Source organism: Marmota marmota, unplaced genomic scaffold (assembly GCF_001458135.2).
Source record: "Marmota marmota marmota unplaced genomic scaffold, marMar, whole genome shotgun sequence".
Classification (NCBI taxonomy): domain Eukaryota; kingdom Metazoa; phylum Chordata; class Mammalia; order Rodentia; family Sciuridae; genus Marmota; species Marmota marmota.
In genome coordinates this window covers 12,541,711-12,568,129 of record NW_026000016.1, presented here as the reverse complement: position 1 = coordinate 12,568,129, position 26,419 = coordinate 12,541,711, and the positions used below count along the sequence as shown (strand labels likewise).

General features: G+C 35.5%; 1 protein-coding gene across 1 annotated transcript in view; it reads right to left on the bottom strand.

Moving 5' to 3' along the window:
- Positions 1-12,330: 12,330 nt before the first annotated feature.
- The window catches only part of Ptchd3 (patched domain containing 3), a 17,340-nt gene continuing 3,251 nt past the window's right edge, over positions 12,331-26,419 (bottom strand). Inside the window, exons 2-4 of the mRNA XM_015483298.1 lie at positions 25,920-26,023; positions 16,325-16,470; positions 12,331-13,823 (exon numbers count right to left, since the gene is read on the bottom strand). Coding sequence (XP_015338784.1) covers positions 12,331-13,823; positions 16,325-16,470; positions 25,920-26,023 — 1,743 coding nt within the window. The remainder of the gene's footprint in view (positions 13,824-16,324; positions 16,471-25,919; positions 26,024-26,419) is intronic.

The following is a 26,419-nucleotide window of genomic DNA, read 5'->3' as shown; positions in this document are numbered from 1 at the left end:
ATTTATGTCTTACACGTGGGCAGCAAGGGAAAACAGAAGCCTAGGATTCATGGTGAGCCAGTAGCCCAAGACTCAGAAACCTGCCCAGGATGGATAGCATCTTGACAGCAAGTGCCTCACTTGCACCATAGCTGAGGGCCCTGGAAAGCAGAACGCCCAGGTTTCATACCTCAGGAGCAATGTGTGTAAGGGCTTATGTGTGTAAGGACAACCTGTTTGGAAGAGGATGTGAGACTGGAATAGAGCCCAGGATACTCTAGATAGCTCCTCCTTATCTCAAGATGTTGCTATTAAAGTGTGTTCTATAGTTATTCTTTTTTAAAAAATATTTTTTTAGTTGTAGTTGGACACAATACCTTTGTTTTATTTATTTATTTTTATGTGATGCTGAGGATCAAACCCAGCACCTCACATGTGCTAGGCAAGCGTCTATGGCTGAGCCCCAGCCCTAGACTCTCTATAGTTATTCTTGAGAAATACAAACAAGAAAGATGGGAGAACTGGGTTGGTCCAAAGAACAATCTTGCTAGGTCTACTTGTCCCACTAGAGCCCTTAACATATTATAGTTGTTTTAAATTCCTAGTCCAACATCCTTGCCATATCTGAAATTGGTTCTGGTAACTGTCTGCAAACTGTATTCTTTGATTTTTATTAACGAGGCATATTACATTTTTTAAATTCTTTTTTATTAGTTGTTCAAAACATTACAAAGCTCTTGACATATCATATTTAATACATTTGATTCAAGTGGATTATGAACTCCCATTTTTACCCCGTATACAGATTGCAGAATCACATCGGTTACACATCCACATTTTTACATACTGCCCTACTAGTGTCTGTTGTATTCTGCTGCCCTTCCTATCTTCTACTATCCCCCCTCCCCTCCCCTCCCCTCTATGAGGCATATTACATTAATTGACATTCTTATGTTGATCCATCCATCCACAACTGGGATAAACTAAAAGTCTTAGTGTATAATTATTTAATCGACTGTTGGATTTGGTTTGCCAATGTTTTATTGAATATTCTTGCACTTACAGTCATGAATGATTTGAATTTGCAATTTCCTTTCTCTGTGGTTATCTTTGTTTGGGCTTTGACATTAAGGTAATACTGGCTTCACAGAGTAAGTTATAAAATATCTCCTATTTTGGAAAAGATTTTGAGGACTGTTGTTAATTCTTCTTTAAGTGTTTGGCAAAATTTTCTAACTTGAGCCCCTCTGATCCTGAACTTTTCTTTGGTGGGAAGTTTATAATTACTGATTCATCTTCTTTTACTGTAAATCAAATTTGGTAATTTGTGTCTGTTATGGTTTGAAAATGAGGTGTCCACAAAAGCTCTTGTGTTAATGAAAGGGGTGAAATGATTAGACTGTGACAGCTGTCATCTGGTCAGTCCATCCCAGTTGGCATGGATTTACTGGGCGGTAACTATAGGCAGGTGGGGGGGGGGGACTGGGGGGGAGTTGGGTTACTCCCAGGGGTAATCCCTGGGAGGGTGAAGCTTCATTGTGGCTCCTCCCTCTCTGCTCTCTGGCCACCCTGAGGTGAGGCCCTTCCCCTGCGGGTGTTCTGCCTTGCCTGTAGCTCAAAGCACTGGAGTTCACCAACTATGTATGGAAGGTCTGACTCTCTGTGAGCCAAAATAAATTTTCCTCTTCTGCTTTGGTCTTTTGGGGATATTGTTGGCAGCGACAGAAAGCTAATCAGGAATTCTGCATTTCATCTGGGTTATCTAATTGTTGGCGTATAGTTGTAATAGTCCTCTCATAATACTTTAAGAGGTACCTTAATTGTCCCACTTTGTTAGATTTTCCTTTTTTGGTAAGATTTGCTAGCTAAAGAAACAACCTTTGGTTTTGACGATTATCTATTATTTGTCTTGTCTTTTTTATTTCTCTGGTCCATTTTTTATTATTTTCTCCCTTCTTCTATGTTTATTTTTCTCCTCTTCTTTAAAAATCTATAAGGTACTCAGGTTATTAATTGATAGTCCTCCTTCCTCTTTCTCATCTTTCTTCCATTTCCTCCTCCTCCTCCTCCTCCTTTTTTAAATTTAAGCCTTACTACTTAGACCACCCTTATCTATGCGGGGTGGGGGATATATTCTGAGACTCAGTGATGCCTAACTGTGTATAGTGCTAAACCCATTTTACATTATGTATCTTCCTATACATATATACCTATGGTAAGTTTGTTAGACACAATTAGAGTTTAACAAAAATAACCAATAATAGACTAATAATAATGACTTGTTGTACCAACAGTTATTTAAAGCTTGGAATTATTGCTGGAACTTTCCATGTAATGTTTTCAAACAATGGTTGACTTGGGTGACAAATTGTGGTATGTGATAGTACAGATAAAGGGGGATTATTGTGGGAATAATTTCCCTCCAAGAACTACTTGTACTGCATCCCATGTTAGGGTCTGGATGTGTGGTGTCCTCAGAAGCTCAGGTATGAGGCAATACAAGAAAGTTTAGAGGTAAAATGATTGGACTATGAGAGTCTCAATCTAATTAGTGGATCATCCCACTGATAGGATTGGGATGGGATTAATTGGATGGTAACTACAGGCAGGTGGGAGGTGACTGAAGGAGGGGGTCACAGCAGGAGGAGGGGTGGTGTGCCTTTGGGTTGTTTTGTTCCTGGTGAGTGGGCTCTCTGCTTCTTTGTTATACCCCAAGCTGCTTTCCTTTGCCATGCCCTTCCCCCACAGCAATGAAGTTGGCCATGTATCTGATTGAGACCTCTGAAACTATGAGCTTCAAATAAACTTTTTCTCCTTTATATTGTTCTTGTCAAGTCTTTTGGTTACAGCAGGAAAAACGCTGATTAAAATACCATGGTTTATAGTATATTGTGTTTTCATTTTCATTCATCTGTATTTTCTAATTTCCATTTTGACCCACTGGTTAATTCTTAAGAATGTGCTCTTGGACTGGGGAAGTAGCTTCGTGATAGAACACTTGCCTAGCATGTGCAAGGCCCTGGGTTCGATTCACAGCACTGAAAAACAAAATAAAAAGAATGGCCTTTTAATTTCCACACATTTGTCAGTTATCCAGTTTTCATCCTGTTACTGAATTCTAGTTCACTGTGGTCACAGAAGCTACCTCGTATGATTTCAATAATTATAAACTTATTAAAACCTGTTTTGTGCCTTTAGATGTGGTCTGTCCTGGCGAATGCTCCATGTGCACTTGAGAAGAATGTGTAAACTACTTTTGCTGTGTTGAGTGGTCCATATATAATAGGTCTAGTTTATTTACTGCCTCTACTTCCTCACTGGCCTTCCATCTATGTGCTCTACCTATCAATGAAAGGTAAGTATTGAAGTTTCATCATTATTATAGAGCTATTGAGAAATTCTTCAATTTTGTCAATATTTGTTTGTTGGGTATATATTATCTCTACGTTTTCTTGACAGATTGACCCTTTATCAATATATAATGTTATTCTTTTTTTGGAATAGTTTTTGACTTAAAGTCTCTTTGGTCTCTTTATTACTATATCCACCTCAGTTTTCTTTTAGTTACTATTTATATGGAATTTTTAAAAAAATTATTCAAACTTTCACTTCAACCTGTGTGTGTCTTTGGATCAAAGTGAGTTAGCTATAGATAGCATAGCATTGGATCCTTTATAAAAATCCATTTGCTTACCTGTGACTTTTGATTCTAGGGTTTAATGCTTTTACATGGAAAGTCACTATTAATAATGACTTTCATCTGTTTCTCGTGTGTTTTCACTCCTGCCTACTTTGGGGGCTTAACTGGGCGCTTTGTAGTGTTCTCTTGATTCCCTCCTCATTTGTTTTGTGTTCATTTAAAAAAAATAGTTATTTAAGTGGTTACCATAAACATCGTAATCTTAAATTTATACCAATCTAGTGTGAATTGATTATAAGTCAAAGTTAACTTCAAAAGAATATAAAACCCTGAACCTACTCAGATTTGTCCCCTTTGTTTTATCCATCTTCATAAATTACATAACCATTATCATAGATTTAGTACGAGTTTTATGCATTTGACTTCTGAATCATGTTGTAAATAAAGTGTTACAAAGTGAAAGTACAATAATCTAGTTTCCAGACTTTATTTGAAACTGATCTAATATCTAGTATAAATTTTGTCATTTTCAAAAAATCTGACGCTGTTGAAATACTCTGAAAGATACGTTACTATTTGTTATAAATGACGTTCAATTTGGAGCATAAACTTCTGAAAAGGTCGAAGAATTATTTAAATAAGTATAAGACAGATGGCACAAATGGCAAAGATATGCTATGTGACTTAAGTGGCAGCCTTTGTTTACCTGTTCTGGGGTTCACTAGTAGCACAGTTCTCAGGTAAAGCTTTTGTGAACCCATACACTTGACTTAGCTACCATTGCTATTGCCTCATTTCAAATGTAATGTGCATATGCATTGGTCCCTATAGAAATTAGAAGTGCATATAAGGAATGGAAAGTGCAAAAGTCTAAACTTTTCTACCCCATTCCTATTCTCAACCAGTGCTGAGATAGTGATGAACCAAACCATGGCTCGATCAGGATGACTGACTCTACCAGTTGTGCAAATATCAAAACTCATGTAAATTCCCAACACTTACCTTTGTTCTCCTTTCTATCAAAGGGTAAAAACCTCAAAGGTTCTGTCAGTTCCTTGAAGACAGACCTTTTGTCACTGTATCTGTTCTTCCCAGTGTGGCCACACTGATAAAAATTCCTTGTGAGAAACTGATGTGACTCCATTTTTGAGAAATCAGCTTCTACCTCAAGGCCTGTCCTAAGGAAAGGGGCGTGACCCTTGTCCTGGGAAAAACCCACAGAGCACTCCTAGGCACATACCCACCCTGCTGAGTTGTTTATCTGTAAATAACAGGAGAGATCTGCAGCACCAGGTGTCCCTGACTCAGTTAAACTAGGTGAGGACCCAAAGCAATTCTAGCAACCTCAATTAGCATGAGACAGGGAAAATACCTGGGATGCCAGATGACCCTCCAGTAGTTTATGGTGGTTGATAAAATGTTGGGAAACCATGTAGTTTAGCACGAACACCCCTGGTGACTTAAACCAATCAGTTCAAAGGAATCCCCCTCTTGTACTAGCCAATCACCCCTACCCAACTTGTTCCCGCCAGTGAATGTGCTAATCAATGTTAAGAGTTGTTGTTTGATTTTCCCGCGGTATGGAATGATTTGCTGTGTGATGTTGTGACGCATACAGTATCCCCCCCAAATCCTATAAAATCTCACTGAACAAAGGACCGGGACTCAATCCCTGGGATCGCTGCATCGGGAACGGTTGTGAGTCCAGGCTCGAGCTTGCACTGGATTCGGCTCCTAGAGGTCTATTGGGGTCCCACAAATCTGGCATTGTACTTGACCTTCACCATTGCTTTTCTCTTTGGTTGGAATATTGGAACAAGTGGCCAAACCTGGTCTGTTGGGACCACCAGGGACTTTATCCAAAGACTCAACACATTCAGCTAATGGGGTTGGTCCTTCCCCTTCCTCAAATCTATTCTCAGACCCAGATCACAAGGAACTGGGTCTTACTCCCTTTCTAGCCCAGGTTCTGACCTGAGTTCCAACTCCTCAGGCTCCAACACTGACTTTGGATTTTACTTAGGTTATGACCTCTTATACTCAGAGACACTCACAGCTTGGAATGTGGCACCTGCTAGAGCAGCTTCCATCTCTGAAGCCACTTCAACCCCTTGCCTTGACCATCCAAGATGCTTTGACCTTTGTGTTGACAGTCACTGGCAAACCCTCTCTGGGCTACGGGCAGGCCCTTGTACTGCCCCCAGTTCTGATTCCCAGTCCAAATGACTTCCAACTCCAGGCCCTGGACTTCAATGCCTCCAATAGGCATTTTACCTAGGAATCTTCCCACAGCCCGGGCTTCATTCCTTAGAAGAATGAAGGCTAATTTCTGGTAAGCACAGTGAGGTTATCAGCATGTTAGAAGGTAGCTTCTAGACTTTGTTATTAACAAGACAGCTCCTTGGAAGTTGCTCTTGACAGAGTTCCACAAGGTTTTTCCCCTCCCTAACACTTTAACTTCCTCTCCCTTCACTGGCATTTTAAATTCTAAAGAGGCCTTGACTCTTGATTTAATTGCTGAAATGGCCCAATAATAGACAGAACTACCATCTCCACCCAACTGAAGGTTACCTGCAGAAATTCTAGGAAGTCTCTTTTGAGTTCTGGCTGCTTGTGGCCAGGTGATGGAGTCATCATTCAGGAGCATGTGGCTTGATCCTTTGGTTAATTGGCCTGAAATTTGTTTGCAGCTTCTCAATCCTCTTTGGAGTTCAATAAATACAAGAAACACTTTGCAAAGATGATTAAATGCATGCTTACCTACAGGACTCACAATTTATTGGGAGAATATGGCTGGTTCACAGTCTAACACACATACACTCTCTCTCTCTCTCTGACACACACACACACACACACACACACAACAAAGATATGCTATGTGACTTAAGTGGCAGCCTTTATTTACCTTTCCTGGGGTTCACCTAGTAGCATAGTTCTTAGGTATAGCTTTTGTGAACCCATACACTTGACTTAGCTACCATTGCTATTGCCTGGTTTCAAATGTAATGTGCATATGAATTGTCCTTGTAGAAATTAGAAGTGATTGTAAGGAATGGAAAGCGCAAAAGTCTAAACATTTCTATCCCATTCCTCTTCTCAAAGGGTAAAATCTGGGTCTTTATACCTATACTTTTCTATGCATTTACATGCAGTCAAAGATATTTCCAAACATAACTTTTTCATAAATACTCTCTTGAGAAGATTTTTATGCAGATACATTTTTCGCCCAACATGTCAGAGAATCTTAATGTGTTAGTGCATGTAGATTCATGTTATTCTTTTCAACAGCTCCACACTTTTTCAATGTATGGATAAAACCCAAGTTAGCTAGAATTCTCTTGATGGACCCCTAGGTTGTTACTGAGAAAAGAATATGCGGGCTGAGGATGTGGCTCAGTGGTAGTGCATCTGCCTGGCATGTATGAAGCCCTGGGTTTGATCCTTAGCAACACAAATAAATAAAGATATACAACAGTGCTTCCTGCCTTGTGAAAAAATGAATAAAAATTATTAAAATAAATTAATATGCACAGAAGTTTCATCAACTTATATTCTCATAAGCAATATCTTAATCAACTTATATTCTCATAAGCAATAGTTTGTGTTCCCATACCGTATCCCATAAGATCAACAAAGTGTTTGATTTGTGTCATTGATATCTTACTTTGGATTACTTTTGAATTTATTGCTTAATATAATTATATTTCCTTTTAGGGTGAACTTTTCCTTTAGATTGATGGGATTTTCTTCTTGACTTATAGGAACCACTCATATACTAAAGAAAATGGCACTTTTCCTATTTTTATAGTTACATGTCATTACCCATTTTTTGCTGGTTGTCATGGCTTATGTTTTGTGAATGAACTACTATTTTTCTTTCATGAGTTCTAAATTTTGTGTCATAAAGGACAGACTTTTCCCTTTTGGTAATTATAATTTTCCACTCCTTTTTTCATTAATAATAGACCCATCTGGAATTTACTTCAATGTATTACAAGAAGTTAAGAATCGGTAATGAGGGCTTGCTGTCAAACAAAAATCATGCTATCCTTTCCAAACTACAAAATTTCAATTGAATGATGGCTGCCCAACCAAGGAGTATATTTTCTAGTCTTTTGTTTCCTTGCATGACCATGTGACCAGTAATTGGCTATAGAATATAAATGGATGTGATGTGTCACTTCCAGAGAAAACTTTCAAGACATTTTCTGTCCATCCCACCACCCAGATACAGGCAACAGAAGGGCCAATTTGAAATGTGGTATCCTAAGTTGGCAGGAACCTGGGTTCCTGAATCACTTGGATAAGACAGCTATATAGTGACTATTACATGAGTAAGAAACATATTCTATTGTGTAAGCCAGTTAAATGTTGGGGCTAATTTATTAAAATGGCTAGTATGGCTTTACTAATAAAGGATCCAATGAAAAGGATCCAATAGCTGTCCCTAACCATCCATATCTGAGCATACTTCATTTTATTCAGTGAGCTCTCTGCCCACTGACATTGAAAGGGATGCGTGAGTTAAATAGCATTTGTAAAGAATCTGCAGGAAAGGTGCTTTGTCAGTGGGTGATTTTTCAGAGTTAATCACTGCTAAAGTGAGAATTCTATTCAGTGCACCTGTGTCATCCACATCACTAGACTAGACCATGGCAGAATCTGAAAGGAAAAAGCAGAGGTACATCAAACCAGTCCAGGCTTATTTTAATTTCTACTATTATTAATAACACTTCATTTAAAAATAAGACATCCAGGACAAATTTTAACTAAACGTTTTACTGGGGCAATAGTAGAAAACCAGTTTTGGCTGCTGGCGACAGAGTTAACAATTATATTTAAAAATTACCAATGACCTAGACTAAGCAGAAGAGCCCTTCATTTATGAGTATGAATGGATATAAAAGATTGCAAACGAGGAATATAGAAGGGAGGAGAAAATGATTAAATATATATAATACTTGAAGAACTGAACTACAAATATTGGGGGATTAAGCCTGATGTTGAATTTTAAAATATTTAAGCATGGCAACAGACATTTTTTTTTCTTTGCTGTCTGACTTTAAAGTGCTTTGAAGGATCATTTCGCAAATCAATCTTGTTTTAAAATGAATTTGAATTCTGTTTTGTAAATGAGTCTTCTATTCATTTTTGTTGCAACTAGTTTAAAATCAGTTGTGAATCTTTAATTAAAAGTAGTCACTGGATAAAACACCAAACTTAAAATTTTGAAGCCTTTAGCAAAATGGGATTATTGAAAACAGATTTGCTTAAATGACTGCCATTTTTACCACCACAAATGTGAAAAAGGAAGTAAACAAATTAAACAAGAGCTCAAATACTGTACACAGCTTAATTTTGAAATTTTATAATTGTTTCTTGTGTTTTCTCAACTTGTGAGAAAGCTTTTTGCCAAGTTTTGACTTTTAACAATAAATTTACATTCTGCACTGAAGGAGAAATGAACTGGAAAAGGCCTATTTTTTGTTTTTTGCAGCATCGCTATTAAGTTTAATTAAACGTTTGAGATAATCAGAAATAGAAATTATTTTATGGGTTTGCTTAAAATGATAATCACAATAAAATAATGATGAAAATATTTGGAATGAATATTTAAATATTTCAATGCAAAAAAATCCCATAATGAATAGCTGTCACATAGCAGAATTTTCTTTGCTTGTCAGTCACCTTACCACATGTAGAAAAGGTTATTTTTTTTTTCAATAAAATATGGGCTGTAGCAGAGTCTACTGAAGGCATCAATAATTCAGATTTGCTAACGGTAATGTAAACTTGAAGAATATGACAACTGTCTGAATTGATTAAAAATAATAACAACATATTTGCAACTGGATGCCCAGAAAACTGAAATATTTCCAATTAGGTGAAAATTACCAATTCACAGATTCCACAAACTCAAAGATACTAAAGAAGTTTAAATAGAAAAAAAAAGCAGTCAAATTGTTGAAAACCAGTAATAAAGAATATCATCAAAGTAGCTAGAAGAAAATAAAGGTGTAATTCATAGATATAAATAATGTAGGAATGAGGCTGAATTCTAATCAAAGCATTGTATAAAGAAGATCATGCAATCACATCTTAAAAAGTGCTTAAGAAAATTCTCTCAACTTAAAGTTCTAAATCCAGTTAAAGAATTATTTTAAAATGAGAAGAAAATAAAGATATCTCTTGATCCATGGATCAAAGAAAAACACAAGGGAAATTTAAATTTATTTTGAAATAATTTTAAATATTCATATAAAAATGTGTACAAAAGGAAATTCATATCATTAAAAGTTTTCTTAGAATAAATAAAAGGGTAAAATCAATGGCTTAATCTACTGCCTTAAAAAGCTAGAAAAAGAGAATATTAAGTCTAAAGTAGATGGCAAATAGGGAGGAAGAGAGCAGATATTAATGATCTAGAGAAATAACAGAGAAAATCCAAAAGGCCAAAAGTTGGTTCTTTGAAAAATTTAATAACATTCATAACTTTTAGCCATACTGATCAAAAGATAAAACAGATACAATACAAATTACCAATAACAAGAATTCCACAGGGACCATCACTAGAAACATTAAAATAATAAGGAAATAATCAGTTGACCACTTTGCTGAAAAATGGTTAGATTCCTTACAAGATAAAACATCAAAATTGACCAAAGAAGAAACAGAACATCTGAATGGACTTGTAACTTGTCAACAAAAGTGAATTTGAAATTAAAAACAAAAAAATTTTTTTTCCAGGAAAACTGCAGACCCAGAAGACTTCACTAGTGAATTCTATTAAACATTCAGGAAAAAATGAGAAAGAAATAACATCAACCATACATCATCTATTTTAGAAAATAGAGGAGGAGGAACACTTACCAGCGGATTTCCTGAGGGTAGCACAACCCTGATATGAAAATCTGAGAAAGACATTACAAAAAAGGGAAGTGTAGACTAATAGCCCTCACAAGCACAGGGAAAAAAATAAAATTAAAAATACTAGCAATATACGAAAATAATGATATGCTATGACCAAATGTGGGTCATACTAGTCATGTGAGGTTTGTGTAATTTTTTAAAACCACTTACCACAAATTACTGTATTAACAGAATAAGAAAGAAATGATATGACCATATTAATAGATGGACAACAAGTATCTGACAAACTCATCCATGGTATAACATCTACACAAATTGGGAGCATAAAGGAGTTTCTTCAATCTGATAGAAGACCTTTATGAAAATTTCCTGATACTCATCATAAGGATAAAAAAGTGAACATGTTCCCTAGAAAGTTGGGAGCAAGGCAATTTTTTCTCAGCTTTTTTATTTTTTATAACATTTTATTGGATATTTTAGCCAGTGCATTAAGCAAGTGAGAAAAAAGAGAGAAATATTATAAAGAATTAAATAAAATTATCTTTATAAGCCATTACATAATTGTGTAGATAAAAACTACTAAAGAAACTATACAAAAATCTACAAGAGCTAATAAATGAACAGGACAAGATTACACAATGTATTGCATAACAAAATCAATTATATTTTAAGTACTAATTAAAAAGTCTTGAAAAAGAATTTTAAATTAATATTATTTACAATGACAAATATTAAAAATACTTAGGAGTAAATCTACTGAAAACTACAAGATATTCTTGAATGAAATTAAAGACAACATTAAAGTGGAGAAATAAATTATGGTCGTGGACTAGAAGACCTAATATTGCTAAGATATGTATTTTCCCCAAACAGGCATGTAAGTCATCATAACCCAGTGGAGATCCCAGAGGCATTTTTAAGAAATTGACAAATGACTCTCTAAAACTAACATGTAAATTCAAAGAACCTAGAGTAGCCAAAACAAGTTGGAAAAGAAAAATGCTGGATATTTACACACTCAACTTTAAAAATTAATAAAAAGTTTCAATAATCAAAGGCAGTGTGGTATTACCCTTAGTGTAGACAAGCAGATCAATGGCACAGAAATAAAGCCACATACAAACTGTCTATGATTTTTTAACATAGGTGCAAAGTTAATCTTATGCTAAGGATTGTCTTGACAAATGAGGCTGGGACAGCTAGGTAGCTATTCTGGGAAGAAAATGAACCCCTATCCATATCTCCTAACAAAGAGAAGTGTCTGGATCATAGACCTAAATGTAAAATTTTAAATCTTAGCTTTGAGAAGATGATTTTTTTTTTTGTAGTCTTGAAGTCGTCATAGATTTCTTAGGACACAGAAATCACTAGCCATGAAAAGAATGATAAATTGGATTTATAAACTTTAAAAACTTCTGTTCATCAAAATATACCATTAAAATGCATAGAAAAGCCTCCAATTGGGAGAATAAATAATAAGCTGCATTTTCACAATGTAATGCATGTAAAAAGTACAATATTATTTATATTCCATTTATAGTATGAACAATTTATGAAATACTTGAATTCCAGGAATAAATTTCTAATCTTATACTTGATTGTAGACACTATAATAAAGATGACAACACTTTCTAATTTAGTAAATATATTTTAATGGAAGACTAATTAATTTTTCTCAGGATATGTTCAATAACAATTTAAAGTAGGATTTCCAAGTCAAGGAAACATGCCTTTGTTAAAAGTTTATTTGACTATTCTTAATAGTGCATTTTTTTATCAGATTGGATTGAGGCAATTCTATAACTGGTCTTTGATTTGTCAGTGGATATTCAAACAAACTTTCAAAAAAAGGTTAAGAAGACTGGAATAAAAATTAGGCCATGAGCAGCCCCAAATACCATAACAAGAAACATAATCTTGAAAAATGTCCTGAAGATGTATGCTTTAGCTGTAGCTAAAACACACACTCCTATTATTGTTGAAATTGCACTTTGTAACACTGGATAGCCTAGCAGATATAATGCCTCAATTGATTTTTGGTTTACTGAAGTCTTAGTACTGGAAACAAATGCATAAGATATGTGTGCAGAAAAATCAAAAGAAAATCCTATACAAATGACAAGATTAATCATGGATATGGAATCAAGATTGACATTCCAAAATGCCATGAAACCTGTTACGCCCACAATCACAGAAGCAATAGCAAAAGTTACCCACAAGGAACACATTGGATGAGGAATTAACAATAAAGAAACAATGAACATAGCTGTCGACGCAACCATGATATTCCGCACAGTGTTTTCTATGATTGCAGCATACTGATCAAAATATATGAATGCCTGGTTATACACCATTAGAGGAATCTCACACTTTTCGGCTGTTTCTCGTAATTGGAGTAACATTATTTTCTTATTGGTTGAGGAAGAAACACCCACAGTCTGAATGAAGGCCCGGGAGGAAATGATTTCATTTGATGTAATATTAATATCATATGTAAAAACTGGAAATTTACGTAAAAATTGAGACATACTATTCATAAAAGTATCCTTATCATTAGGCTCCTGTCCATTTCTTTTCATATAATCCATATATGTGTGTAACCAAAACTCTGTAAGATTTCTATCTACATAGTCATTTTCTTTAAAATTTTCTATACATTTTTCCAATTTTTCCCTTACATCTTCATCCCAGTAGTTAATACTTTCAGTAATAATAATCATAACCCTGGGACCATAATCCGAAAAATAATCTTCCTCTACATTAAAATATGGTGTAATGTAGGAATCATCACTTGCTAGATTTCGGAGGTGTAAACCTTCCTGCACTTGGAAACACCCATATATGCTGCTTATGATGTACAAAATGTATATCACCACCACAAAAAACTTGGACATGGTTCTTGTGAGTATAGGACCAAAATAGTCTCTAAAGAACAAATTCATTGGGTGGATATCAGTTCCTTGTTCATCTGGGACAGAAGAAAATGGGAGACAGCAGGCCTTTTTTAATGAGGAATATTTCTGATCTGGCTTTTTCAACCAGCGTAGGCAGAGTATTTCTCTTTTACCATCCAGGGCCATAAATGCTCCAAAACAGGTGATGTTATAAAAATAACAAAAGAGCAGGGTTGTTCCTGTATAGATGCAAAAGTATTGTACGGACCTGAAAGAACTCATAATCCCTGTATAGAAGGCCAGGACATTGGTGATGGTGGTGATTGTAATGGACACTGCCACCTTTCCATAGACACTGGCCATCCGCTCTTTTATGCTATCCATAAGACTGGTCTTCTGCCAGGCAGAAATCATGATAAACATATCATCAACCCCAACACCTGTTAGAAAAAAAAAAGAAACAGAATCTTCGTACATATTAAATAAATCAAAAATTAAAAAGATCAACCTTTTCCTTTTTCAAGGTCTTATTTATCTTGCCCATTCTCTGCTTAAACACTAACTTTTCTATGATGCTTTCTCAAGTTGCCTCTGAATACACAACAGAATTCACCACTCCATTCTCTGTATTAAGTCTTTGTTTTGCACACGCCCCCTATTATTTGCACATAGCATGGTATACACTGGTCCTAGCCTTCACTTAAGGTAATTGAGTGATGAGATCAGGAAACCTAGCTGATTGAGTGTTAGCTGAAGTAGCACCAGCAATGTATCTTTGATTTCACTAGATTGCATAGAAGATCATTTTCTTTTGTAAGCCATTTTACACTAACATACAAATACAACCAGCCAACATTCTGTTACTTAAAATATAAGCTGGATATATGTGTTGTACAGTTAACATCAGGCTATTTATGTGGTAAATTTGAATGGTATCTCATACTCTACAGACATAGACCCAGAAATCTAGACAAATGCAATTTCCTGTTAGTCTATTTTGGACATCTAAAATGCTAATAATTTCACTTGCTAAGGATAAGACATCATCTCACTGCTCCTAAGGCCAGTGCTCCTGAGATCAGAAATATGTACCACAGTAAACCTTAAGAATCCTTTATTTATCAACACCTACTAGGCAATTAGTTCCTTTCCACAAAGACAATTCATGATTGGCCTGAAATAGAACAGAAGAATGTTCAAGGATTCTGAAGTCATCAATAAAGACTGGGAAAAGATTACCCAAAAAAGGGAACTAGAAAGGGTAACATAAGCATGTTGCAGATAAATTGCACCTCCCTCAAACTTTCTACTAAAGTTCACACTACTTTCAGTCTTGTGAGCCTTTGCTTCCATGGGTATTGATATAACATCAGTACTTGGGACTGAAGTGTAGATTTTAATTTCAATTTATTTTTTTATGGACTACATGTTAAATTTGGGAGAATACTGGGAATTGCAACCTGCCTCCAGTTTAGATGTTCCCTGGGTATGATCAAGATAGGATGATCCAAATGAGCACAAAGCTATGTAGTCTATCATAACCTGCACTGTGGCACCCTTATTGTCACCAGCTTTGAGAATTCCAGTTGTGTTCAGTTAGACAAAAAAGGGAACAATTACAAGCACTAAGGACCAAGAATGAACTCATTGATATGTTAGGTATTTAAAAACTAATTTTATTACTTACAGAATCTTGTTCAGAAATTGTCCTCACACATTTCTTGTTTAAATTGCTGAAATCATATATGTGTGTGCACATACACAATTCTATATATACAGAGGCAGTATAAAAATGGCTTACACTAAATCAGATAATGCACCTTAACTATAGATACTTATGGCTCCAGAATACACGGAGTGATTGAGTGTGTACAGAGGTGTTCCTTGAAGAGCCACCATAAACTGACACCCTTTGGACAGCACATCCACCACCTCCTCCAGAAAACCAAAAAATTATTTTGTCCAAGTTGCTTACTTTCCAAATTTTAAATACTTTTGATTTCTCATGCTTACTATAAAATAAATTCTGAAGATACCATGCAGGTGACAAAAACAATGGAAAACAATTGTGTAATTCCACACTTCAGAGATAGCATCCGTTTAGAATTTGTCTTATGTAAGTATCATACAACTATCTCTCCGTTTCAAGCAATCCTGCTTTATAACCAGAAATTTTCATTTAACTTACATAATCTACCTTTTCAAAAAGACTGAATATAATTCAAGTATTTCAGTATGGTATGTTCAACTTGACAAATCCCATATTGATATGGGATTGGGTTGTTTCTGATATTTTCTTATTCTAAATCATACCAAAATGAACATACATCTACTTTTATTTACTTGTCTATTCATTAGAACAAATTCCTAGAAATGAAAATGGTAGGTCAAAGATGCTCCCTTTTTAAATCTTTTGATTTGTTGCAAACTTGGACCAAAAAAAAAAAATTTAAAAGTGTCAGTTTACATTTTCCCACAGAAGAATACGAGGGTGTTCATTTGCATACAACCTTCCCCAAATCTTCAATCTTGCTAGAACTGATTATTCCAATAAGAAAATAAGCTGTATCACTTTTAGTCTAATTTGTTTTCCTTGATTCATCCAGAAGTCAAGGGTTTTGTTTTTTCTTATATTTGCAGGTGTGTGTGTGTGTGTGTGTGTGTGAGAGAGAGAGAGAGAGAGAGAGAGGGAGGGAGGAGAGGGGGGTAGAGAGAAAGAGAGAGAGGGAGGGAGAAGAAAAGTTGCTGTTCATGTCCCCTGTCTATTTGTCTATTTGGGGTACTAGATTTTTGCAATTCTAATGATACATGATTCAATATGATTTTCCTGTTTCCTGACACTTAATTTTGGATCTGTGCAGCAAGCTAAATACAATTCCTTCCCTTATCTATCCCACCCCCCTATATACACAATGTGTAGCCTCACATTTTTTTTACTCACCTAGAATAAGAAATGGTGAATTTGCAACTATGATCACAAATGGCACCCCAATGTACAACATCAGGCCAAAGCCGCTCACCACTGCAAAGGCAGCAGACACCACTCCAAAGATTGCAACCCACATTTTGTTTCGTACACAGTCAAACCTGTAAATTTGGAGGGAAAAATCATGGAATTTGCGGTGGTAGCTTCCATACTGAAATTCCATCAATTGATAACATTCTTGAATTGGACAACAAGTCAGAAACCTCTGGGGCAATAATTTCCACAGTTGTCTGCAGAATTCCTTTAAATTCCTAGGTACTATCCCAGACCAAATGACAGAAAAAGGGGTAGAGGACAGAAACGTTGGAAATCTCTAATTTCACCAAACTCTCCTGGATGATTTTTAGGTAGCAAGCCAAACATTAATACACATACTAACATTTCAAAATTCAAAGATTCAAATCACTGGGCTGAGGATGTGGCTCAAGCGGTAGCGCGCTCGCCTGGCATGCATGCGGCCCGGGTTCGATCCTCAGCACCACATACAAACAAAGATGTTGTGTCCACCGAAAACTAAAAAATAAATATTAAAAAAAATCTCTCTCTCTCTCTCTCTCTCCCCTCTCTATCTTTTAAAAAAAAAAAAAGATTCAAATCACTGAAGATGGTTAACTCCACTCGGATCTTCAGTAGGGTGTGAATGGACTATAATTATTAATGGGAAGATGGAAGGTATCTTTTTTTTTTTTTTTGTCCTATAACAAAATACCACAGTCTGGGTAATTTGTAAATAAAAGAGGTTCATTTAGCTCAGTTTTGGATGTCTAAGAGCATGATGGCATACTGCAAGGCTCCCCTCACCGTGTGTAATAACATGGTGGATGGTGTCATAGTGGGAATAAATGTGAGAGGGAATGTATAGTATACATGGCAAGACAGGAAACCAGATAGATTCAGGAGTTAAGCTTGCTCTTTTTAAAATAACTTGCTCTCAGGAACTAATTGGGGTCCAATGAGAACTACATTAATCCCTTCTGAGGGTGGTATCCACAATCACCTAAATACTTTCCACTAGACCCCACTTCTTTTATCTATCTGTCTATCTACCTATCAATCAATCAGTATCTATTTTTTTGTACTGGGGACTGAACCCAAGACTTTTACATGCTAGGTAAGTCTTCTACCACTGAGCTACAATCCAGTGCTTTTTTATTTTTATTTTCTGGGGATAGGGTCTCACTAAGTTGCCCAGACTGGCCTCAAACTTGTGATTCTTTTATCTCAGCCTCCCAAATGGATGGGATTATAGATGTGCATGACTGTGGCTAAGCCCCACTTCTTAAAGGTCTTACCACCTCTTAACACTGCCATATTGGGACCAACCTTACAGTACATGAACCTTTAGAGGAACAAACTCAAATCATATCCAAACTATGGCAGAGGGCAGAATACATATCCATTTATGTTTTCACTCACCCCTGAACTCGAGGAAGCCATAACACAATAGCTCCTGCATTTCAAAACTAGTTCAGTGCATATTGTGGTTAACAAAATGTATGAAGGCATTGTTTTAAATCATTTTCAGGATTCTCCTCTATTGGTGAGGAGGGGTCTGTGGAAAGATTTCTATTAATTTACAGAAAAAGGGTTAAAACATACCATATTTTGAATGTCTCAACCAGTAACTATTTCCTTGTCAGACCAGCAGAAGTAAGGATATGTACAAGACATTTTAAAGTACGATTCAGGAGTGTTAGAATGTTAAGCTTCCGGGAACCCAATTCTGTAAATTCTAATTCAGTATCATTATAGTGAAGCTGCAGAATCTTTGTATCTAAAGATATGATTCCAAAGCACAGGCAGATTTGTGCATAAAAATTGGCAGCAAAATAGCCAATTTTTTGAATTTCTTGTTTATTTAGTAGGGATAGTCTAAATTAGAATTTATTACAAAATTTAGAAAATCATGTTTATGCTTGGCAAGGCATCTACATCTCACTTGAAAGGTAGTGGTATTTATAATGAGTTAAAAAAGAATACAGAGTATTGAGAAGGGTTGTCAGGTTTTATCAAAAGTTGACCTAATATTTGGTGTAGGTTTTTGTCATTTCCAGAAAATTACAAAATGTTGAAATACCCTGGAAGCGCAATGTTCCACTACCTGTTATGGTGTGAACTCTAATGAAGTTCAATTTGGATCATAAACTTTTGAAAAAGTCTTATTATTCAAGTGACTTGTTCTTATGTGAGCACTTTGTTAAACACTTAAAAGTTGAAAGATAATAAATACAGAACCCTAAAATGTGTTTGAATAAGGGTCTGTCATCAGGTAAATGCACATATGCAAGGTATAACCTTCATGTATGTGTGTCAAGACAGGCAGATTGGAATATGACCTATGGACTATCTAGGAGACTCCATTCAGAACACAGATAAGAGACCCTCAGTGATCCAAAAGGAAAGGAAACAAGACATGTTCAAGGAAATTACAGAAGCATTCACAGAAGGATCATTTTTTTTTATTCAAGTTCAGAGAAAGCATATATTAGACCATCAGGAAGCTCTCATGTCCTCAGAATTTTCTGTATTCCATTTCCTCTACTCTTTGAGCATGTTCCAACTCACAACCCAGGTGAGCAAGACAGAGAAAAAGAAAAGTGGTTGGGGAGGGCTGGCAAGTCCCTTTTCCCCATTAAGGGCAATCTCATGTAGTAAGCTCCAGTCAGTAGAGGTGGAAAAACCTTAGCTTCAAATTAAGTTATCACTTGTGTTTATTACATTGATGTGGATATTTTAATTCTGACTGGAGGGCTTTGTCTTACCTAAAAATTACCACAAAAGTCACAGAGCCAGCTTGAGTTTTCATAGGGAAGAGGAAGAATTTGGTTTACCTACAAAACTTAAAGGGAGACAGGGAGACAAATGTAAAGTTGATTTATGCTTATATTTCATGAGTCCTGTGCGTTCCAGATATTGTTTCCACAAGCATGGAAAGTGTTCAAAGAGGGATATAAACCTGCATTTATATCTGCATTGCTATCCACAATCATTTGTAAAGATAAGCAAATGTCTAGATAAATCTATACAGTTAAATAATATGATTTGTTCCTAGTCCTACCTACACATGAGAAACAGTAAATTTTTAAGATATAAATTGTCAGATTAAAACCTGAGATATTTTGATTCAGTAAGGTAAGGTCAAATTTAATTGTGAGAAGATCTGGATTAACTCTCTTTGGGGATATGAGAATAACTGGGATCATTCTGTGAGGTTCCTTCTAAAAATTCTAATGTTTGCTGCTATTTCTCAAATTTTAGCTTTCTAATCACAAGAAGTCAAATCATGTCCAATCCAACTTTTAAATGTTTTTTTCTCAGCAAAAGAAACAATAAGAGAGGTAAATAGGGAGCCTACATCCTGGGAACAAATCTTTACTCCTCACACTTCAGATAGAGCCCTAATATCCAGAGTATACAAAGAACTCAAAAAATTAGACAATAAGATAACAAATAACCCAATCAACAAATGGGCCAAGGACCTGAACAGACACTTCTCAGAGGAGGACATACAATCAATCAACAAGTACATGAAAAAATGCTCACCATCTCTAGCAGTCAGAGAAATGCAAATCAAAACCACTCTAAGATACCATCTCACTCCAGTTAGATTGGCAGCCATTATGAAGTCAAACAACAACAAGTGCTGGCGAGGATGTGGGGAAAAGGGTACACTTGTACACTGCTGGTGGGACTGCAAATTGGTGCAGCCAATTTGGAAAGCAGTATGGAGATTTCTTGGAAAGCTGGGAATGGAACCACCATTTGACCCAGCTATTCCCCTTCTCGGTCTATTCCCTAAAGACCTAAAAAGAGCATGCTACAGGGACACTGCTACATCGATGTTCATAGCAGCACAATTCACAATAGCAAGACTGTGGAACCAACCTAGATGCCCTTCAATAGACGAATGGATAAAAAAAATGTGGCATTTATACACAATGGAGTATTACTCTGCATTAAAAAATGACAAAATCATAGAATTTGCAGGGAAATGGATGGCATTAGAGCAGATTATGCTAAGTGAAGCTAGCCAATCCCTAAAAAACAAATGCCAAATGTCTTCTTTGATATAAGGAGAGTAACTAAGAACAGAGTAGGGACGAAGAGCATGAGAAGAAGATTAACATTAAACAGGGATGAGAGGTGGGAGGGAAAGGGAGAGAGAAGGGAAATTGCATGGAAATGGAAGGAGACCCTCAGGGTTATACAAAATTTCATACAAGAGGAAGTGAGGGGAAAGGGGAAAATAATACAAGGGGGAGAAATGAATGACAGTAGAGGGGGTAGAGAGAGAAGTGGGGAGGGGAGGGGAGGGGAGGGGGGATACTAGAGGATAGGAAAGGCAGCAGAATACAACAGACACTAGTATGGCAATAAGTAAATCAATGGATGTGTAACTGATGTGATTCTGCAATTTGTATACGGGGTAAAAATGGGAGTTCATAACCCACTTGAATCAAAGTGTGAAATATGATATATCAAGAACTATGTAATGTTTTGAACAACCAACAATAAAAAAAATTTAAAAAAAGAACAATGGAACTACTCAAGTCAATTGAAGAAGAGCTTTGTTTTTATGTAGTAAAAATTATTATTTCAAACTTACAGTAGAAACAGGACTTGCTTCTTGGTACTACACAGCTATCTGCCTTTCAAATTAAGTTATTAGTCATAACTGATGCAATACATAAGGTAGGAAAGATACACTATATCAACAAAAACTGGCTACAATTTTCTTCTATTCCACTATTGCTGAAGGACAAAATTTCAAAAGTCATCAGGCTTAAAAACTAAGAGTTTAGCATTAGACATCAGCAAAAGGGTAGAGAAGGAAGCACTCATCTCCTCACAGAAATATCAAAAAATAAGCAGAAGCTGTTAGAACTAATTTTGTGAATTCTGGAAAAACAGTCAAAACAGATTACCGAGTGAGTACAGAATCCAAAGAAAAGAGCACTTCAAAACAGATTTTGTAGTAATTTCACATGCCCATACTTACTGTCTCCCTGGTGTGGTGGCAATCTTTTAAATGGTAAAGTCTTAAAGTATCAGGGATATAAAAGTGGACATGGTATTCACGTAGTAGTAGTCTCAAGTAGCAGTATTAAAGTGGTGACATCCCATGTTCCCAGTGTGGAACGATTTCCATGGATCTGGAGGGAGCTGAGCTGACCTACTCACAAAATGATGCATACATCTGTTCTAACTTGTCTGGGGCTACCTGGATACAAGGCATTCCTCTATGTTCTTCCTAAATTATAACTCAGGTTGAAAGAGCTAGAACACCATGCAAGCTGAATCCACACCCCTCAGATTCCTGATCCAAATATCAGAGTCCAAACACACAAAAGACTATCTGAAGCAAAAGATGCATTTCTCTCTCTGGGAATTTAGAAGATTCAAAAACAATCTTGTTCACTGGGAAATTTAGAAATTCACAATAAACAGTAACTCTTAAGTTCAAGGAAGAAATAAAAATCCCCAGTAGAGATAAATTCATTGATAAATATAAAAAAAAAACAAGTACTACTTTATTTGGGGTATAACTCCACATTTCCTATAGAGTCTATTAGACAAATAAATAAAAATAATCATTAGTTTATGTTACAGGGCATACAATGTATAAAGATAAATTTGGGAACAACAAAAGGAGAGAGGACAGAGATGTGTAAGAGTAGAGTTTTTGTGTCTGTGAGGTTAAATTGGTATCAGTTCAATATTCAGTCATGAGATATTTTGGCTAACAATAATATAGTCAATAAGGAACTACATACATAATGGTGGTTCCATAAGATGAAAGCAGCTAAAAAATTCCTGTCACCTAGTGTGAATATATAGCTGAAGAAGACACAAGGAAAAAAAACCAAGAAGGAAAAAAACCTCCAAAAAATTCCTAACAAAGAGATTAGCAGAAGCTTTGCAGACCTCAACAAGCTCCTTAAAAAGTTAGAAAATTTGGATCCCAATACCAAAGGTTTTGTTAATAGAGAGGAATGTTCATGGTGCATTAATTGCTTATAAGCAATTAGTGATGGGGAAAAAAAAGAAGCAAACACTGTGGACATATTTCTGAAAAAAGATACCTTTTCAAGAAGAGCCTTTGACAAGCTCTTCAGATGTTCCAGAAGAAGGCACTGTTATCATTGGAGGTGAGAGCTCCCTGGGTGTAACTGCCGCTCAAGACATTCCGGTGGGACAAGATGTAGATGTGGAAGACAGTGATACTGATGATCCTGACCCTGTGTAGACTGAGATTAATGTGTGTGTGTGTGTGTGTTTGTGTTTAAGAACTAGTTTAAAAATACAAAATAAATTTTAATAGAAGAGATTTTAGAATAAGCATATAAAGGAAGGAAATCTTTTTGTACACCTGTACAATGCATTTGTTTTTTATTAAGTTTTATCACAAAAGTCAAAAAGTTTTAAAATAATAAAAAGTTATAAAGCAAAATGTTACAGTAAGCTAAAATTAACCCAGTACTGAATTGTTTTGTTTTGTTTTTGTGAATTTACTATAGCCCAAGTGTACTGAGTTCTAAGCATTAATAATAGTATTGTAATGTTCCAGGACTTCACATTTACTCCCCATTAATACACTGACTCCCCTACAGCAACTTCCAAACCTGAAAGCTATATTCATGGCAAGTGCCCTATACAGGTATAATATTTTTATCTTGTATGTCACATTTCAACTGTACCTTTCTATGTTAAGATACATTTGAATGCACAAATTCTAATCATTGTGTAACAACTGCATATAGTATTTAGTGCAGTAATATGCTATTTAGGTTTATAGCCAAGGAACAATAGGCTATACTATATAAGTTTGTATAAGGTTACCCTGTAATGTTTGCACGACATTCAAATTGCCTAACAACACATTTCTCAGACTGTATCCACATCATTAAGTGATGTGATCATAGATTGTTTTAAATTTAGGATGCTATATCTAATCCCCATGGCAACCACAAAAAAAATCTCTTAGAAACATCATAAAAGGAAATGAGAAAGGAATCAAAGGAGTTCCCTAGGAGAATATAAACTAAACTTGGGGGGGGGGAGCATAATGGGGGTCAGGGGAAAGCTGTAAGACATACAGAACACAAACAGAAAAATGAATGGCAAAGGCAAGTCCTTATAGCAATTTCCTTAAATGAAATGGATTCAACTCTCTAATCAAAAGACATCCATTCACAGAATGGATAAAACATGATCCAACTATATGCTGTCTATAACAGACGCACTTTAGATCAGAAACATAAATACATTGAAAGTGAAGTACAGAAAGAGACACATAGTAACTGAAAAGAGAGTTCTACATTAATAGTTAGAAAATTCAATATACCAATTTTAATAATGGATAAAACATCTAGACAGAAAGCCAATAAGGACATAGAGAAAATGAAGAGCATTACAAACCAGTTAGAATCTGCAGAGATGTAGAAAATTCAATCTAATGATAGGAGAATATACATTCCTCTCACATGCACATAGAACAATTCCCAATATAGACTATATGCTAGTGTTACGATTTGGATATTAGGTATCCCCCAAAAGCTCAAGTGTGAGACAATGCAAGAAGGCTTAGAGGTAAAATGACTGGGTTATGTCATCCTTAGCCCAATCAGTGAATTAATCCCCTGAGATTAACTGAGTGGTAACTGAAGGTAGGCAGGGTATGGCTGGAAGAGGTGAGTCATTGAGTGCATGCCTTTTCGGTATATATTTTGTATCTGGTGAGTCTCTCTCTCTCTCTCTCTCTCTCTCTCTCTCTCTCTCTCTCTCTCGTTCATGGTGCAATGTCTTGAGCCACTTCCCTATACCACACTCTTCCACCATGATGTTCCACCTCACCTTGAGCCCTAAGGAATGAAACTGACTATAGACTGACACTGACACCTCTGAAACCATAAGCCCCCAAATAAATTTTCCTCTTCTAAAATTGTTCTTGTTAGGTATTTTAGACATTGCAGCGAAAAGCTGACTAAAACAAGCATCATCTCACTATGTCCTTACATCATTGAAGGAGCTGACAAGCTCCCCAAGAACTCTTTCATAAGGGCACTAATCTCTGTCTAGTCATCTTGCAAAGGCCTCAACTTTTCATACTATCACTAAGGGGATCTTTCATCCTAACAATTTTGGAAAGGCACAATTATTCAGACCATACCAAGAAAGGTGGAAATATTTAGAAGAGATAAACAAAATAGAGAATACAAAACCAATAGAATCAATAAAATCAAAAGTTGGTTCTTTGAAAAGATCAATAAACTTGACTAAACATTACTTTGTTCAACGAAGAAAATATAAGAAGACACAAGTAGCCGAATCAGTATGAAAGTAGAGACATTATAAAAGAAGTATAAAAATTCATAAGAGAATATTATGAACAACTGTATGCAAACAAGTTGGGTAACCTAAACAAATGAAATTCCTACCAACACACAAACTACCTAAACTGACTCAAAATGAAATAGAAAATCGCAATAGACATAACAATTAAAATTGAACCAATAATCATAAAACACCCAAAAAGTGAAGTCTGGGACCAAATGGTTTCACTAATTAATTCTACCAAATATCCAAAGAGAATTAACAATGATCCTTCTCAAACACTCTCAGAAAATTGAAGCAGAGGGAACACTTCTTACACTGATATCAGAACCAAAGACCTAACAAGAAAATTAGACCACTATCTCTTATTTATATAGATGTGAAAGTCTTCAACAAATTCTAACAACACAAGTTAAAAACATAATAAAATAGTTCTATATCACTGTCAAATGGGATTTACACCAGAATGCAAGGGTAATTCAACAGGAGAAAACCAGTCAACACAATCCATCACATTAATAGAACGAAGGAAAACACGTAATTTTCTCAATAGATGCTGAAAAGGCATTAACAAAATCCCACACTGTGATGTTAAAAAAAATACTCAATGACTAAGAATAGAAGGCAGATTTCTCCAAATGAGAAGGACATTTATGAAAATTTCATAACTAACATCATATTCAAGACTGAAAGATGAGAAGATTTTCATTTAAGATTAGGGATAAAGCCAGGATGCTTACTTTCACCACTGATATTTAACACTGTTCTGGAAGTTCCAGCCAGAGCAATTATACAAGAAATAGAAAATAAAAGATATTCAAATAAGAAAGAAATACAAATATCCCTTTTCACAGAGTATATGATCCCATATACAAACATTCCAAAGAATCTACAAGACAACTACCAGGGTTAATAAACAAATTCAGCAAAACTGCAAGATATAAGATCAACACACAAAACCCAGTTGTGTTTCTATACATGTGCAATAAAAAATCCAAAAAAGAATTAAGAAAATAATTACATTTAAATATCTCTAAACAAATTCAATGCCAGGAATAAATTTAACCAAGCAAGTGAAAAGACTTGTACATTGAAAATACCAAACATTAGTGAAAGAAACTAGACACAAAAAGTGAAAAAACCCTTAGCTCATGGATAGGATGGATAGTTCATGACATTTATTGCTAAAATGTCAATCCTACCCTAAACAATTTACCTTTCAACACAATTCCTATCAAAATTCCTTTTCTCCTGAGAAATGGAGAAAACAGTTCTCAAATTCCTATGGAATTGCAAGGAGCCCCAGATGACCAAAATAATCTTGAAGAAGAACAAAGTTGGAGCACTCAATATTATTCAGACAATATAAAGGAATGTTCTGATACCTGCTATAAGATGGGTGGATCTTGAAAACATTATGATAAGTGAAATAAGCCAGTAAGAAAAAAAAACCAAGTCTCTAAAATAGGCAAATTCATAGAGATAGAATTCATATTAAAAATTCACTGGGACTGGGAGGAGGGAGCAACTGTGCATTATTGCATAATGGGCAGAGTTTATGTTTGAAGTGATGGAGAAATTTGGAAATAGATGGTTGCACAACAGTGTGGATATAATTAATATCATTAATTGTACTACTAAAAATGGTTAAGATACCATATCTTTTATATATATATATATATATATATATATATATATATATATATATATCTCTCT